The 17,695-nt window shown below is 49.1% G+C and overlaps 1 protein-coding gene across 3 annotated transcripts in view; it reads left to right on the top strand.

Moving 5' to 3' along the window:
- Actn1 (actinin, alpha 1) overlaps positions 1–17,695 on the top strand; it is a 94,936-nt gene that overhangs the window by 41,671 nt on the left and 35,570 nt on the right. For all 3 annotated transcript variants that reach the window (NM_031005.4, XM_087554880.1, XM_087554882.1), the window contains 2 exon segments: positions 10,844–10,958; positions 15,036–15,155. In NM_031005.4, coding sequence (NP_112267.1) covers positions 10,844–10,958; positions 15,036–15,155 — 235 coding nt within the window.

Below are 17,695 nucleotides of genomic sequence, written 5' to 3'. Positions count from 1 at the left end.
GTGCCAGACAAAACCAAATGAGCTCACTTCTAGGTGGCTTTTCCTTCTATGGGGAAGGAATGCACAGGCCAGTCCTGTGGGTCCTGACTTGCTGAGGTCTGTGTGCTGTCAGATCAGCAAGGGCCAGAATCACTCTAGATGTGAGTCAGGGACAGCCATCCCCGCCTCGCCTCCGGGAGTGGGATGCCACTCTGCTTAGAGAAGACTTGCTCCTTCAGCCTTCAAATCCTCATCCCACACACACGAAGGCTTAAAGTGGAGTGAGTAATGGAATGAACTTTAGCTCCTCCTTCTGTCGTTAGCCATGAAGGATCCAGGGCCTGCTTTTGAGACTGCATTCTTCCAATGGGCCAAGTAGACAGAGACAAAACAAAAACAAAAACAAAAAAACAACCCCACCCAGTATTTGCATAAAAGATTCAGTGGGATTCTAGAATATTTACTCTTTGGCTATTACCACCAGCTCTAAGCAACCACTACTTAATTTGTTGATTAATTTTGAAGCCAAGGTCTCATCTCTGCTAGCCTGAAGCACACTGAGTAGACCAGGCTGGCCTCAAACTCACAGAAATCTACCTGCCTCTTCCTACCCAGTATGTGCCACCATACCCAGCTGTATTTACTTATTTTTGAGTCCTCCAGCCTCAGGCTTCCAAGCGCCAGGCCCTTAGCCTAGCTTTATTAATGTATTTTCTGTCTGTGTAGAAGGAACATGCACGCACGCAGGCACGCACGCCATGAGCTCTAGACTGGTCCCTTTGCCATAGCTCACAGCAGTCCTATGGAATGAGGTTATTTTTGCTCTTCTTTTACTCATGCTGGAACCAAGACTCAGAGAGACCAAGCAAGTCTGGAACTATAAAGCTGGTGGTGATAGAACTTGTAGTTGCTGGGCATTTGCTGTGGACTCTTCCGTGTTTAGGAGCAAGGCAGTGATGGGGATGTGACACTGGCAGATTGGTAGGTGCAGCTGACGCTTGTGGCTAGGAGCTAAGAGGACAGACTGTGTGTCTTCACTGGATTATGTGTCCCAGTGTCATGAATTCTCCCAGGTTGCAGGTTCTGTACAGGGCAAGGAAGACCATGCCAGGGTCTCATGGTGGACCCTTTCCAAGCAGGGATCCAGCAGCCCCTTTGACCTTGGTGACCCTTCCGGTTTCTGGCACTGTGTTTGCTGAAATGGGCTCTAGATAGACACGAACTAGAAAACACAGCTCCCCTTCCGCTTGAAGCTGATGTGTTTCTCCTCATCAATGGGAGAAAACAGGGCCCCTTGATTGCCAATACTTGGTTCTCTGTGAATGATTAACTCTGATTAAATAGAAAGAAGAGAGGAAGTGACAAGGGACATTTATTGGACTCCTGCTATAACCAGGGCATTTTGCTGGCTGGTTAGCATACATTGTCTTAATCCTGAAAGCCCTCAAAGTAATGGCATTGTTTATTCTCTTTGTGCGGTCAGGCAATTGAGGCCCAGGTGGATTAGTAAGGTCACTTGGACCAGCTGGGCTGGCACGTTTAAAGCATCTGTCTGCTGTGGACAGAACACTGACTGTAGGTCTAGTTAGCCCCATTTTACTTGTGAGGACCTCGAACTGAGAACCTTGCCCGTGGAATTAAGGCTAGTGAGAGGTTAGGTTGGGACCCAAAGCTTAGCCTGTTTGGCCATCTGTATTCTGAGTTGCCCTGACCCCTGCACTCATGCATGGATGTGAGCGGTGGATGGGTTGACTTAGAGAGCAGAGAGAGCAACCAGGGGTTGAGGACTCCTTCACAGCAGCTCCCAGGTGGGTGGAAAGTAAACAGATCTGGGTGGAGATGTTCCACAGAGCTCTGCCTTTTATCCTGGGGGTGGGGGTGGGGGTGGGGTGGGGGTGGGGGTGGGGGTGGGGGTGGGGAAACCAGCTGATGACGCTTGCTTTGAAAAGCTGGCCAGTGGCCTTTAATAAGCTAACCAGACACTCCTGTTGACATTACCAGCACACCAGGCTTCTGAGATCTCTTCTGGGTGGGTCTCTGCTTAGACAAAATACCTAGAACACGTTCCCGGTTCCCGGGCCAGTTGTGGACTCTGAGGGACTCTAGGGTGGCCCTGGGGAGTGCCCCTCCCTATGTCAGCTGGCAGGTGAAGCAGGGAACTTAAACCCAAGCACACCAGGAACTCTGGCCACAGCTGGGGTCTGGCTTTGTCCAGTACCCATGGCATCTCAACTAGCATGGCACTTGCTGGTGGAATTGAAAGACTGTAGGGTCCAGTGAGGGTTTGTTTGTTTGTTTGTTTGTTGTTTTTGTTTGTTTTGCCTAGACCTGCTGGCTCCGCTCCAGGGAAGCAGATCCCAGGAGAGGAGCCAGTTTGTATAGGAAGTCCCAGGCCAACCTCAAGAGGTTTAGTTTCTCCTTTGGGTGCTCTGGGACCATGTGGCTAAGGGGCTATCCTTTGACTTTCCCCACAATGAACCACTATAGACTTAGCTGTGGGGGGAAATGTCCCCGGATTGCCCTCTGTCCCTGTGTCTAGTTACGCCTTTTCTTACAGGATTTTACCAGGGGATGTTTTCAGAGCCCCCTGTCTCTCTCATGCTTTGGCTTTTTTAAAATTTTGTTTTGAGTCAGGGTTTCTCTGTGTAACCCTGGATATCCTGGCACCCTTGGTCTTGCTGGCCTTGAACTCACAGAGATCTGCCCGCCTCTGCCTCCCATGTGCTGGGATCAAAGAGGTGCACCCACTGCCCGGCTGTCATATTCTCTCTGTGTGTATGTACTTATGAGGCGGGATCACATTTAGTTCAGGCTATCTCCAACTTAGTGTGTAGCTGAGGAGGACCTTGAACTGACCTCCAGCCTCTAGCTCTCCAGTATTGGACTTATAAGCACAAGGCACCATAGACAGCCTTCATTCGTTTAAATATAAGGGAGTAGATTCCCCTCTTTGTTATGGAAGCCATCAATAATACAGTAATAGCATAGACACTCTCTTCCACCAAATGGTCCCAGAGAAACAGGAAGTGTCTTCTGTCTCATCTCAGAAGCCTTATGGTAATGTTGAAATTTACACACTTCAGACAGACTCTCTTTACCTTTGGATGGGTTTTTAAATAGATAACCGTGGCATGCGGTATAAACATTCAAAAGAAAACAAAAAGGATATTCTGTGGAAAGCAAACAGCTCTCCCTCCCCAGTTTCAAACCTCTCTTCCTCCACCCTAGAGCCAGTCCCGGTTCCCACGTTCTCTTGTGTCCTCTAAGGAGATTCCAGTACAAGCTTGGTTGGTTCTGTTTTTCATTTTTTGAGAGAGGGTCTCACTAGGTCATCTAAGCTAACCTCGACTGATGGTTCTCCTTCTCCAGCCTCGTGAGCTCCTCCATTGCTCCCTGGATGCCAAGCTTTAGCCTGTTTAGTACACTGGTTACAGTTTTCTGCTGGGCTGGGAGGGTCAGGAGCTGCGGTCTTAAAACCAAAACACTGGTCATGTTTTGAGTCCCTTGAGGTTAAACCATTGGTCCCTGTGGAATTTGTTGGGAAGAAACTACAGAGGAACAGAAGACTGTTACCAAGTGTTCTCTTTAGCTGTGTTGTTGGGGCACCAGATGATGGGATTTCAGAGCTGAGTGAGGTTAACTTATCTGAGGTCACGTGCCTAGCTGAACCTGGGCAGGCCCAGGCTTCCTGACTGACTCCAGTCCTTTGAACACCAACTTCCCTGAAGTGTGCCAGGACTGGTAACCTTGGTTCCAAGAAACAGAGCTGTGTCCAGGAAAGGTGTGGCCAGCAGGTGAGGCCTCAGCCTGTGGTAGGCTGCCGCTGTCCTGTTCCTGCCTAGCCAGTCTCATTTGGCTGCAGGGCATTGTTTACTCTGTACTGGTGTCACTGGGGAGCCTCTCTGGGCAGGTCACTTAAGCATGAACAGAGGAATAAATGTCCAAAAGAAGAGGCTTGCCATGAGAGAAGGCTGAGAGTGTAACCAGCCAACTGTATTTATAGGCAGTCAGGCCAGGAGAGCAGCTAAGGATCCTGGGAACTTTAATTCCTGGAGCACAAGTGTGTTTGTGTTTGGACACATTTGGTCCTAGTCATTTGTCACGTCTGTGTGACTGCATACAGCTTTAAACCTGTGTTTATAAGCAGAAGTCATGCAATCTTTTTTTTTTTTTCCCTTTTTCTTTTTCTTTTCTTTTTTTCGGAGCTGGGGACCGAACCCAGGGCCTTGCACTTGTTAGGCAAGCGCTCTACCACTGAGCCAAATCCCCAACCCCAGAAGTCATGCAATCTTATTCCAGACTTAGTTACACATAAGCATCTTCCTGTGCTCACATAGTTTCAGAACCCATCATATTAATCATTACTAAGTGGACACATGATGATTTACGTAACTATATGCCTTATTAACACAATTAGGGGGCTTTCTGGTTTTCTTCACTTCAGTTAGGCTAGGGAACAAGTTATCATGCTGTATGCCTTTTCTTTATTTGGCATTTTATACCCAGGAGAAAGTCTCTGAATTGAGGTGTATAGTTCAGGCCTGTGCTGGTTCATGTTGACAAGCTGATTTCCTCTAGAGCTGTAACCAAGCAGCCTGTACACAGTTGTACAGGGGCGTTGCCTTGCACACCCTCTAACAATAGGACTTAGCAAGAACTCACTTTGCAAATATAATGGTTGGCTGTCCTAGTTTGCTTCCCATTGCTGTGATAAGCACCGGGACCATGAGGAACTTGGGGAGGAAAGGATTTATGTTGCTTCCATGTCCAGATCGGAGTTCATCGTGAGGGAAACCAGGGCAGATACTCAAGCAGGAGGAGCAGCAGCAGGAACCACGGAAGATGGCTGCTCATTGACTTTCTAATCCTAGCAGCTGCCTAGGATCTGTGTCGCAGTCAGATACCTTTTTTATATTCCCAAGGGCTGCCTGACCAGGGGTGGCATTGTCGAAGCGAGTCGCCTTCCCACCCCATCAATCAATAGCTTAGAAAGGGCCCCCACAGATTTGCCACAGGATAATCTGATGGAGGCAGAGCCTCAGTTGAGGTGCTCCCTTGCCAGATGATCCCAGCTTGTGTCAGGTTGACCAGGTAATCGGCACAACGAGCTTACCGGTTGTTTTAATTCACAGGACATGGCAGAATGTGTGTAGCCATCTAATGTCCTCTGGGAAACACATGGTCTGTCGATCAGTTCCAGCTGAGGAGTCCTCTCCCTTCCCCACAGGATGTCCCCTCCTCTACTTTTGATAGAAATGCCCCCAGCTCTTGCTACCAGATTCTCAAATGGCTGATGTCACCGGTGTCCTTTATGAGTGATAGACACAGGTATCGGTTGGTGCTTACGCGCCGCACAGTGTGTTTGTATATAATGTGTTCACAGACTTAGAAAGGGTCCATGACGTCCCACTGTGGGAGCAGAGATACCCAGTGAGCCTTAATTTAGATTTGGCTGCCGACTGTAATTTTTTGGAGGCAGACCGGGTCCTTCCAACATGCATTGTATTTTCAGTTTTGGCAGTATTTAAAGATTGAGCAGTTCCACATAGAAGTCCAGGTTTCTGGCCCTTTTCTTTTCTTGTTGAGGCATCTCTGTGAAGATCCAATGAGTTCAGTGAGACACAACATTCAGAAGAGGGTCCATCCCATAGTAAGCACGTGCGTGCTTAGTAAGCACAATTACTGTCACTTCAACTGTGGCATGTATGTTTGCCTCTGTAAGACCAGATTCTCCACAGGGCATGATGAGGGGTTGTCTCAGTTTTAGATAGGCTTATTAACATCTAGTGGGTAGGGTCCATGATGGTGCTAAACGTCTGATTTCTGAGATCGTGCTACTCCTCCAGCCGCAGGATATTCTGACCTTACATCCCGGAGTATCAAGGTCAAGATACCCTGCTTGCGTCCTGAAGCATGTGACCCTTGGTGTGGCCTAACAATTGTTCTGGTCTTAATCAACACTTCCAGGAGCTGCCTGGGCTTTTGTAGGATTACCATTGTAAAGAACCTTACTCAGCCCTGCCCAGGGGACTGTGTGAACCCCTTCAGCACATTCACACTGTGTTCTGTGACATACCACACGTCCAGCTCTGGGTCCCTCAGTCCACTGAGCTCCGATCTTTCCCGAAGCTCTCTGTCCTTTATCCTCTTGAAAGCAGCTGCCTAGGATCTGTGTCACCGGGATCTTCCATGTATGGCCATGGAGAGTTGTAGAAGTGAAGTCACTTGCACAGGATCATTTGGGTACAGCTGCACAGAATCCATATTTCCCACCAGCTGCCTGTTCTGCCTGGGGCCGAATCAGGCTTGCCTCTTTGACTATGGAAGTTGAGATGACCTCCTCAGACAGGCCTTGTCTCCTGCTGGTCAGAGACCCAGTTCCTGAATCCTGTTCCCCCTGCCCATCTCTTTCTGGTCTGCCTCCCTTTGGAGGGTCACCCACTATCCCCTTTCTTACATCTCACTGCCATGCTACCCAGAGAGGCCGTCTCTCTCTTACCAGCACTGCTGACACTGGTGGGGGTTTCCAGAACCCATGTGGCTTTCATTTTTCCGGCCACTGGTTTTCAGTGGAATTTCATGAAATTTGGCTCACTTGTGTGACCACTGAAAGTTTCAGCCTTGGTTCTATACCCCTTCAAGCACCCTACTCGCCCTTACCTGAGCCGCAAAGCTATGTCATTCTGGGAAGCAGAAGTTGTAAGGGAGTTAGAGTTGGTGTCAGTGACCCGAGGAAATGTACTTAACCCTCTCTGATCCTGTGCCCTCAATATTAAAAGGAGGATGTTGGACTCAACACTTAAACATCTCTTCAAGCGCAAAGCCATTGATGGAGTGTGCTTATCATATGCACTGTGAAGACCGTAGCTTTCTCCCTCTGGCATGGCAATGGGGCTGCTCAGAAGCCACAGAGTAGCCCTACCCCCCCCCCCCAGCTCAGGTACCCCCTTCGTGTTTTTGTTTTGAGATAGGGTCTCCCTATGTAGCTGTCCTGGTATGTAGATCAGGCTGGCTGTGAGCTCATGGAGATCCACCTGCCTCTTCCTTGAAGTGCCAGGGTTAAATAAACGTGTGTGCCACCATGCCCTCCTCCCCGGGTTTTAAGAGGACTCTCCTCAGACCTTCTATTAACAGTCCACAGTGTCTGCGTTGTTACTCTCATGTGCCTGTTGGATACCTGAGTTGGAGTGGTGACAGGCCACTCACCCACAGTGATAGATGTGGGGTCTTTGTGGGTATCTTTGTGACCATCTCTCCTGTGTGGTCCTGCAATTCCTGCTCTGTGGAGGGAGGCCACAGAAGCTTGTGGCTTTCCTGTGTTTGCTGCCCTCCTTCCGCTAAGGTCAAGGCTATGGCTGACACTGACATTAAAACTCAGCCCCTGACTCCTGCCATGGGAATAATCATGTTACCCCAGTCCCTGCTGGGTGTGACCATTCGGAAATCTTAATAGAAACAACAATGGAGGCAGTCGTGATAACAGCAGGGGCCATTTCAGACACAGTCATATTTCAGGGCCATTATTAATATAAGCAAATACTACTACTTAGTATTATTTCACTTAAGCTTTGCCTCAGTCATGCCTGGTAGTTAACTGTTGTCCCCATTGTATATAAAAAACTGAGGTATATGAAGAAGGCTGTGTGATTATAGACACCTTTGAGCCAGGAGACAGGAAAGACACATTCTCAAAAACCAGGAGCGTTCTCAAGGTATATTAAAGGAGACGTGTTGCCATGGTAGTTGTTAAGGGCAAAATGAGAACATGGTAGAAGCCGGGAAACTGAGAGCCAGGCCCTAGGAGGAGTTGGGACAAGATGTGTCTCTCTCACTGGCCAACCCATGTACTCCTATCCTTTGTGCCCCTAAAATTCCCTGCTATGTGGATGCATTCTTCCCTTCACGCCACCATTAGGTACCAAGGACAGGGAGGGGTGAGGGGACCCATTTTTCCTCTCCCTGTCCAAGATCTGCAGAGGCTGGCAGTTGGATGCACATGAACACATGTGCATGTATGTATGTATATGTGTGCACAGGGGGGAGAGATACAGGTATAGAGGGGCACAGCAGACATGTGCATGTATGTGTGTATATGTGTGCACGGGGTGGGGGGTACAGGTTAGAGGGGTACAGCAAAGGCACTGCCACAGTTGTGGGAGTAAGTCTCAAGTATGGTCCTTGCCTAAGCATAGCTCCTGAGACCCTGTGTGTGACACACCCCTCCTCCAAGCACATTTCTAGAGCACAGTGGATCTTGTGAAGGGGCCAACCACCTTCTCCCTCTCCCTGTCTCCTTACTAGACTGTGAGATAAACAGGCTCCTGGAGGAGAGTGAAGACTTGTGGGTGAGGGAACCTTAGGTAAAGGAAGGCCCTGGGATGCAGGCCCCGCCTTTTTATTTTATGAAGTTGGATCATTAGGCCTCTGAGTGTAGCACTGCCCACCCTGTTGGGTATTGTGTGGGGCCAGGAGTTTCTGAAATGGGTGTCCCTTTGGCTGCTAGCTTTTCCTTCTTGCTGAGTCCTCGGGCTACTGCTAAAGAGATGGTCTTTCTGTGGGGACCTTGCAACCTAGGGAGAACATAGTTGCGCAGTACATGGTGGTCTGTGGCTTCTCTGCTGTGATGCAAAGGTTTGCTGTCAAGACTTTACTGACCCGTCTGCTAGGTCTGTTCTTTAAGTATTAGCACCAGTCCCAAAGGTCTCTCAGAGCAGCAAAGCAGCACCTGGAAAGGCGGGGCCTTGGGTAGCTTGGTGACTGGAGGCAGGGAGAGATTTTGGAGAGAGGGAGATGGGGAGAGAGGGAGAGAGGGGGAGAGGGGGGGAGAGAGAGAGAGAGAGAGAGAGAGAGAGCACTTGTAGTGGAGCACCCTTCCCAGCCTTGTCATGGTTTTTGCTGCTGGTGGTGGTGGGGTTTTTTTTTTTGTTGTTGTTGTTGCTGCGTGGGTGGGTATCTTTTTCCTTCTTACTGTTAATGGCACCCTTACTACCTGACAGGCACTTTGTAAATCGGTTTTTAAATCCTGTGGACTTGAAAAGTGCCTTGCAATCCCCATTTTATTGCTGAGGGAATTGGAGTTCGGAGAACAGTGGATTCAGATCTGGTTCATAGAAGAGTGTGTTCTTAACATTGTATTGCTCCATGTCCCCTGTGCCTGGGCTTTTTATGGCTACTGCTTGTAGGGTACTTTAATCCTTTGGAGGGGTTCAGGGCACTAAGCTGTGGGGCTCTGGGGACCAGGGCTTTTATATTGACTCTTCCTTGAAAGGCTTATTGGTCCCAGAGCTTTGTCCTGGAGACCTGAACAAACCCAGGTGTTGTTTTGGCCCTTGCGGCTTCCCCAGGATATGGGCTAGCTGCTTTCTACAGCGCTCCCCTCTTTCACAAGCCAGTGTCTTCTTACAACAGCCTCTTCCTCCCTCAGCTCCTCCCCCCTCTTAGAGACCAGGTTAATAAACAAGAACTCACAGCCCTCAGCTGGGCAACTCCCATCAGGAACTTTGTCTTCCCATTGCTGGCACTGGCCAGTTTCCCTGGAAGCCTTGGGGAGGAAGCCTTTGGCTGAGGGTGGAAGGGACTAAACGTTGGAAGATGGGCCTGGAAGAGGCTTAAGAACTAGGTGTTGGGAGATAGGAGATGTTAATCATGGAATAAGACACTCCCATCCCCGGCCCCTGTGAATGTGCAGTGTGGTGGCTCTGGCCCAAAGTGAAGTATGGACAGGCGACAGTTGGGAGAGATTGTGTAGAAACTGTACTCTACTTACTCTAAGGATTCACACATCCTTTGAAATGTAACTCGGCGGGGGTAGGGGGCACCTGGTGGACCCATGCCTAGATGCCCTCCTGAGAAATCACGCCATGCAACATACCTAGTATATGGGGGAATGAGGAAGGGGGGAAGGGGTAGAGGCAGACAGATGGGAGCAGAGCCACGAAGGCAGAGAAGGGGGGCAGAGAAGGACAGAGAGAGGGAGGGAGGGAAGGAGAGGGGAGGGAGGGAGGGAGGGAGGGAGGGGGAGAGAGAGAGAGAGAGAGAGAGAGAGAGAGAGAGAGAGAGAGAGAGAGAGAGAGAGAGATACTGGCTGGGAACAGAGAAAGAAAAAGTGAACTGGGTGATGAGCACTCCTTTTATACCTCACCCATGCCTGGCAGGGGCAGGTAATGACAGCAGGTGACAATGTAAACCGTTGCTAGGTCCCTGGGAAGCACCTGTAAGCTAACATTTCTCCCTTCCTGTTTAATTAAAAAATGAGGAGCTAGAAGGGGGTAATGGTGGGACAGGAGTGAGGTTGTCTTCAGACGGAGGTCTTTAGAGTGAGGTGTTCTTTAGACTACTTCCTGATGACTGGGGGTGACAATGTCTTTGGGGGCCCTAAGAAAACTGGGATGCTGGCCAAGTCCTGGGATCTGGCTGCTTCGCTGATGTCCAGGATCTGTGAGAATATCTGCAGCTAGGAAGGTGCAGGCCCCACTGAAGCATCTGTAAGAGTAGACCGGATCGCCTGTGGGGAGCTGCCCTGGAGCTGTCCTGGATGCAGATTTTGAGTAAATACTGGACCCAGCAGATGATGGAACAGATATATATATAAAACTAGGAGCAGAGGATAAAGTTAATGTGACTGCAGGGAACAACCACACTGAGAGTTTCTCTAGATTCTGCTGAGTGGGTGGCCATCCTCTCTGGTCTCTTCGTGTGGCTTGTATGATGAAGATGGCCCAAGCCTGTTGAAGGCCTTTCCCAGAACAACTGTTAAGGTGTGGTGTGGGGGTCCTGGAAGCCACTGAGGCCTGTGGTGAGTGCCTCAGAGACAGTGTGGCTCATGAGGAGACTGAACCATCTGCTTTTCTTCCCTTTGTAATAGACCTTCACGGCCTGGTGCAACTCCCACCTGCGCAAAGCAGGGACCCAGATTGAGAACATTGAAGAGGACTTCCGAGATGGCCTGAAGCTCATGCTGCTCCTGGAGGTCATCTCAGGTGAGAGGGACCGGGTGGTACCCTCTGGGTTCTTTCTGTCCTAGCATTGGTTGTATTCTGTCCATGCTCACACTGGCCTCCTTGGGCACCAGGCACATGCATGGTGCATTTGCTTATATGCAGGCAAAACATTCATATAATAAAATAAATACAAAAAAAGAATTAATTAAGACCACTTTTAATTAAGTAACATCATGACAATAAAGTAACACCACTTACTTTCATTCCTTGGAGGGATTACCCTAATGACCTTATCAGCCCAACTCCACTTGGAGTGTCACCATGCTGGGACCAGCCAAGCTTCCAGGACCTGAACCACTAGGGGACAAACCATATGCAAACCATAGCATTGTGTGTCCTCTTGGGTGTGCAGGCCTCTATTTTTGCTGCAGACATCATCCTATCATCTTAAACCAAACCTGGGATGGCAGACTGCTCTGTCTCCACCTTTCTTTCCTACATGACATTTGCATTCCTTGCCTTCTTTCCTTCTTTAAGGATCCCCTTTTATTTAGCCTTTTATCCTGTGGACCTCTGGTGACACCCACCTAGAGGAAACCAGGAAGGCCTTAGGTTCTGTCTCCTCCCTGTCTCCTCCTCCCTGCAGTCTTGCTTTGTGAAGCTGCCCCAGGCATAAGATCCTCTGACAGCCCAAATATGGTCAAGTTGTTCCCTCGATGGGAAGGCTTTTGTGCCTCCCCAGGGCTTCCAGCCTGGGTCCACATTCCTTTGCAGAGCCCTTAGGATCATTTGAGAGCTGGCACCTGCTTTCTTTCCAACTAACTCTTCCCAAAAAGGTAGCAGACCTCGGGCCCTCTGCCATACTGGGAGGCTCTCCCGTCTCCCCAGATGACAGGCTGTCCCGTTCCTGTTTGTGTGACTTCTGACAGCCTCATTTCTTTAAAAACAGCTTTTCATATTTCCTTTAAAGTGAAACCTGAGCAGAGCAAAATATACACAATGGAAAGCATAACCATTTGGGATTTTTTTTTAAGGGGAGGGATTATTTATTTTGGCTCATGGCTTCACACGTGTCAGCATGTTGTGGCAGAGAGGATGTGGCAGAGCAGGTCAGTGGGCATCACGATAGCAAGAGGCCAAGAAAAGAGTTCGTGAAGAGGCCAGAGCCCAGTGGTATTCTTTCTCCCAAAGCCCCGCCTTCTGCTTTCACCGCCTTTTAATGAAGCCATCATGTTATGGAGCCGTCAAGGCATCATCCTGTTGATTGGGTCAGATCCCTAATGATGTAATTATCTCTGAGAACATCCAGGCGTGTACTTGACTAATCTTGGCATCTCTTAATCCATTCAGGTCAACACTTAAGACTGAGTGAGCGTCACCGTCTGCCTCTTGTCAGCTTGACACCTGAACACATCACTTTAAATCAGAACGTTCCACCCCTGAACCCCAAAAGACTACATTCAATTTATCTCCATGAGTCCTCATGGACTTAATAATTCCAACATTGTTCAGAAATCTAAGCCCAGAGTCCCCACTGAGACTCAAGGCGATTCCTTAGTTGCGAACCGCTTCAGTAAATACCTCTAACTTACTGTGGTACTAATGAGAGGGCTGGGGGCATAGGAAGGAAGAATAGTACCGAAATAAGACCAGAACTCAGAACGGTGGAGATTGCAGCCTGCACAACCATGTCCAATCTTGGGGAGGCATGGTGGTACGTGTGAACGCAGTGGGCTTGGGTAGCCCTTCCTTCCTCGTGGTTTTTCTCTTGTGTTGGTTGCATCTACTGCCCTAGGCTTTCATTAGCAGACATTCCATATTCCCAGCATCTTCAGCATCCGTGGGGTTTCCATTACAGCGCAGGCTTCACTCCAACAGAGCTCTTTGTAGGTAATTCAACCATGTTATAAATTTCCTGGCCTTCCAGGCCTTCCTTTGAAATCTGGATAGACACTGCCATGGCTCTGTAACTCTTGAATTTTGCACACCTGCAAAACTAGCATCATAGGGATGAAGCCAAGCTTTCTGCACATCCCTCTGTCCCACATTGCAGTGGCCTCTGAATGCCTGGATGCTGGACATAGGAGAATGCTTCCTGGAGCTCTCCCTTCTAAAGGAAAACTTTTTTCCTTAGGTCTTACTTTTGTGTTATTACTAATTTTTAGTCACCGTATAAGGTAATAGGTTTCATTATATATGCACATGCCTGAGTACTTTGTTCTGATTCATCTCCCTCCCTCACTGCCCTCTCCTGGAGGGAAGGAAAGTCTTTTGAACGAGTTTACAGTTTTATATTATGGAGCCTGTGATGGGTGGGGTTTGGCCAGTTCTTTAGATGCCAAAGCCATCCTTATTTCCAGACATTTTCTTCCTAACCCAGTGTAAAGTGCTTGGCGTTTTGTTTTGTTTTGTTTTGTTTTGTTTTCCAAGAGAATAAGGGATAGTTTATTCTGGGGTTGTTTTGAGTGACCCAGAAACACAGATTTAGGTTTCCCTAAATTCTACATTGCAACATGGATCATGAAGTTTTTGTAGTTGTACGGAACAAAGAAAGTCATAAATCAAGACAATTTTAAAATATGTTGGTGGCTGCATCAGACAGACAGTTACAACAGGATGGGGCAGGCTTCTCTATTAGGCCCAAGATGCTATCTGATGACATTCTAAGCTTTGATGGGAGCTAATAGTCTGCTAAGTCAGTAGCGTTCAAAAGATTTCTATCAGTCACAAGTCGTTAGGTCCCACACTGTGGAGAGAGGACTAGCTGGGGAAGGCCATTAAGAAAGAAACTCCTGGATCTTGTTAATACTGTCTGGGGCTTCTCCATGCCACTGATCTCCAACAGACACACCCTGCCTGTTCACAGCTTTTAGCTTCGCTTGCTCTTTTTCAGGCGAGGTTTCAGGGTTTCCAGATTGTTCCGTGCTGCTCTTCGCCCTTGATTCTCACTGTAAACCTTGCTAAGAGCACCTGCCGGTAACTACGCCGCAGCCTGAGTGTGATGGATGCTATTTCATTACTCATCCAATTAGCCCATTCCCCTTAAATGCAGCTTCCCACAGAGTTTCAGGTCACCCTCAACATTGACCAATTCTTTGCCAGACTATAACATGAGTGCCTCTAGTCCGTTCATGTGCCCTTGGCCTATCTGTCTGGCTTTGCCTCTGTTGCATCCTGGTTTTCTGCCTCGCTCATTAAGCTTTGATTATAGCACGCTTGGACTCCCCTGGTACACGTCTACTCATGCTTCCATACATCTGTTTCATGTGTCCTTTTGGAGGTGTCATTTCATCAATAGGTCCCTAGACAGTGTCTGTTCTGGAGGGTAAAGTGCCTTTAGTGGAACATTAGGCAACACCCCCCCCCCCATATTATTCTTTTAGTCTCCTGACCTTGAAGCTTGAGGAGCAGAGGTGTCCTTCTATGGAGAAGGGTAGGTTGTGGCCCTGGAGCGGAGCTGAGGCTCCGGGCTCTGGGCTCTCTCCTTCCTCCTCCTCCTTAGAAGGACACAGTTCCTTCTTGATATTTGCCCGTTGTGCATGTTTGTTTACTTTTAATTTAGTACCTTCTTTCCTACTGGACTACAGTTACATAAAAGCCAGGAAACTTGTTTATTCTCATATTCCGAGCACCTGGCCCGTTTCTGGCATCTGTTAGTAACATCATAATAAATGCTGGGGCTAGAGAATGCTCAGTGGTTAAGAGGCTGGCTGCTCTTCCAGAGGACCCGGGCTTGGTACCAAATATCCACAGTGGGTGGCTCACAATTCCCTGTCACTCCAGTTCCATGGGACCCAGGGCCCTTCTTCTGGCCTCAAGCATGCATGAGTACACACACACACACACACACACACACACACACACACACACACACACACATATCTTGAAGATATAAATTCTGAGCGACACACACAGGCTTGTCTCTGGGATATGGAAGATGAAGAATCCAGGTAGACCCTACTTCTCTCTGACTCCCTGCCTGGACGCCAACTCCAAATACCCGACAGGGACATCATGCATGTGCCCATTTAAGAAGCGCTTCAGGTGAGGGGGACTGTGGATCACCCGGGCTCCAGGACGCTTGCACTCACCTTCATTTTCCTTCCTCTTCACCAGGTGAGCGTTTGGCCAAGCCAGAGAGAGGCAAGATGCGAGTGCACAAGATCTCCAACGTCAACAAGGCCCTGGATTTCATAGCCAGCAAAGGGGTCAAGCTGGTGTCCATTGGAGCTGAAGGTGAGGCTAATACGCTGTGGTCACTGCTTCCTTGGCCCTCTCTCCCCTGACTCCTGGGTTCACGTGGCCTTGGAAACAGGTACCCCACCGCCTCCATGGTTCAGCCATACCAGAACTCAGCCCTTGCCCATTCTCTCACTAAAGTCTTTATGATGTGCAATTGCATGTGGAGTGCTGGGCACCTCCCCTGTTACACACCCCCCTGAAGTAGCTTGCTTTATTCATTCACTCATTCATTCATTCATTCATTCATTCATTTATTTTTGAGGCAGGGTCTCATTATGTAGCCCTGGCTATCCTGGAACTCACTCTGTGAATCAAGCTGACCTTAAACACACAGAGATCTGCCTGTTTCTGTTCTTTCTGAGTGCTGGGGTTAAAGGTGTGCGCGCCCACCACCACCTTTTGGGGAGAGCCAAAGCCGAATTTTAAATAGCTTCTTCCAGCACCACAGTTCCCTGGCTCCTTTCCCATCACCTCGAACTGTCTTTGTTTTTTTTGTTTTTTGAACAAAAAGCTGCTGAAGCCATTGTCGACATGTTCCTCACAGTTAAAAGAAGGTAGCCAGGCTCCTGGCGTCTGCAGTGCTGGCTCTGAAGTTGAGGCTAGAATATTCTAACCAGGCCCTCTGATGGCGTGACCTGTGGACACAGCATGCGGTCACTGGGCTCCTGCTGGGGGATGTCAGGGATTGAGTGGTGCCATCTTAACTCACTTGGTTGTGAGGAAAGCCATGCTGAAATGCTTTAGCCAGCAACCCCCCAGGGTGGAGCATCTCCACTGCTCACCCCCACTGTAGGAAACTATGTCATGTGACTTGCTTGGGTCCTATCTTCTGTGAGTGGTCAACACAGAACCCCAGTCCAGTCCAAGTATGACATTGGAGAAATGCACCTGGGGGGAAATTGCTCCCCTAAATCTGGGAGAGCAGATTACTTGTGGGTAAAGTGAAAAGTCCTTTTGCTTCCAACATGGAGGGGTTTTATGCTCATCCGTGGGCTTTAAGACAGGGGCAGCAAACTGTAGTGTGTGTGGCGTTGTCTCGTTGACAAAGGTCTTAATGCACAGCCACATCTGCTCGTTGGCCTGTCTGTCATCTGGTGCAGCTTTGGGGGTCAGCAGCGAAGCTCAGTAGTTGCTATAGAGACCACATGGAGAGCAAAGCCAAAAAACGATTTCCTGTCGGGCCCTTTATTGGGAAAGTTGGCTGACCCCTGGCCTTACCTGTCTGGGTGGGTGCTTAAGGTGTCAGACACCTGGATCCTGGCACTCTTGCAGCCCTGACCATCTCAAGGGCGGAGGCTATGTTCTTTCCACCCCGTGGCCATAGGTAGCTGATAATAATCGGTGTAGTTCAAAGCACGTGTGTGTGGTAGGTACTCAACTTTGTGGCTGGAAAAACATTTTTTGCCTCTTAATAAGAATAAAAAGAACATTGTGTTCTACCAGGAGGGATTGAAACCTTGGACAATTTTTTCTGGCAGAGGAAGCCAAGAAAAATGCCACTCAATGGTCTGGCACCAGTTCAGGTCTCCACTAGGGTAGGAGGGAAGGAGAGAGTGTGGGAAATGGTCTTGGGGAAACAGTAGCGATAGGTGGGGACTGCAGTGAATTGAGAGAGCCTTTTCCTTCGAAGAAGGGCAGGCTCACATAGCTCTGATTGACTGTTGTACGTGAAAGTGTGGGACTATTTTGGCAGGTTTTAAAAAGAAGCCCCAAAAGGCAAGAATTTTAGAAAGAAAAATTGGCGAAGGACCACCAAAGGGGAAGGGAGGAGGTGGAAGATGGATAAGTGTCTTGGGCTAGCCTGAGCCTGACCCAACAGGAGGATGACCTCATCGGGACAGGCTGGTGAAGTGAGTTTGACAGACTGAGTTTTAGGGTGAAGAACAATTGCCAGAGAGGGAGAATGTCAGGTCGTTCTGAACTATTCCACACCTGCACAGCAGAGTCAGGCCCAGGCCTGGGGTTCAGGCTCCAGGGCCGAGTTCTAGCCCTCTTCCTATTCTGACATGCTCCACTGTGCCCCCTGACACACTATGGCCCCCTGACACTGCTCAGCCTCTGCCAGGCCATGTGGGTCCCTGTGCCCCACTGCTGTGCTGATCCGGTACCTTCTGGTCCCTTTAACCTTGTTATAAAGTGAGATTTTAGCTGTCTTCTTCAGTCGTTATAGTAGACAGGCTGAGACTTCTGGGTTCAGTCCAAACCCGGGATGCTCTGAGGTGCTTGGGAAACCAGTTGAACACACCCTGGGGATTTGCTTTCTATGAGACAGCGCTTCAGTGCCATGGGGGCAGACCTAGAAGGGAAGGGGAAGACCTTGGGGACTACCAAGGACTACATGTGGGGAGCAGACCCTGGCAGGATATCCCTCCACTCCAGCACTAACACTGACTGACCAGGCCTGGCAGACAGACCCCATGTGTGGACCAGGCCTGGAGAGATTGCCAGACCTTATGGAATAGAAGCCATGCTCCTGTGGGCCTGCCTTGTCCCTGGGGTGTCTAGATGGAGCAGGTTCACATCAGAAGCAGGGA

This window comes from Rattus norvegicus, chromosome 6, assembly GCF_021556685.1.
Source record: "Rattus norvegicus strain SHRSP/BbbUtx chromosome 6, alternate assembly SHRSP_T2T, whole genome shotgun sequence".
NCBI lineage: Eukaryota > Metazoa > Chordata > Mammalia > Rodentia > Muridae > Rattus > Rattus norvegicus.
The sequence above is the reverse complement of the archived record's forward strand: the minus strand, read 5'-3'. Positions and strand labels throughout refer to the sequence as shown.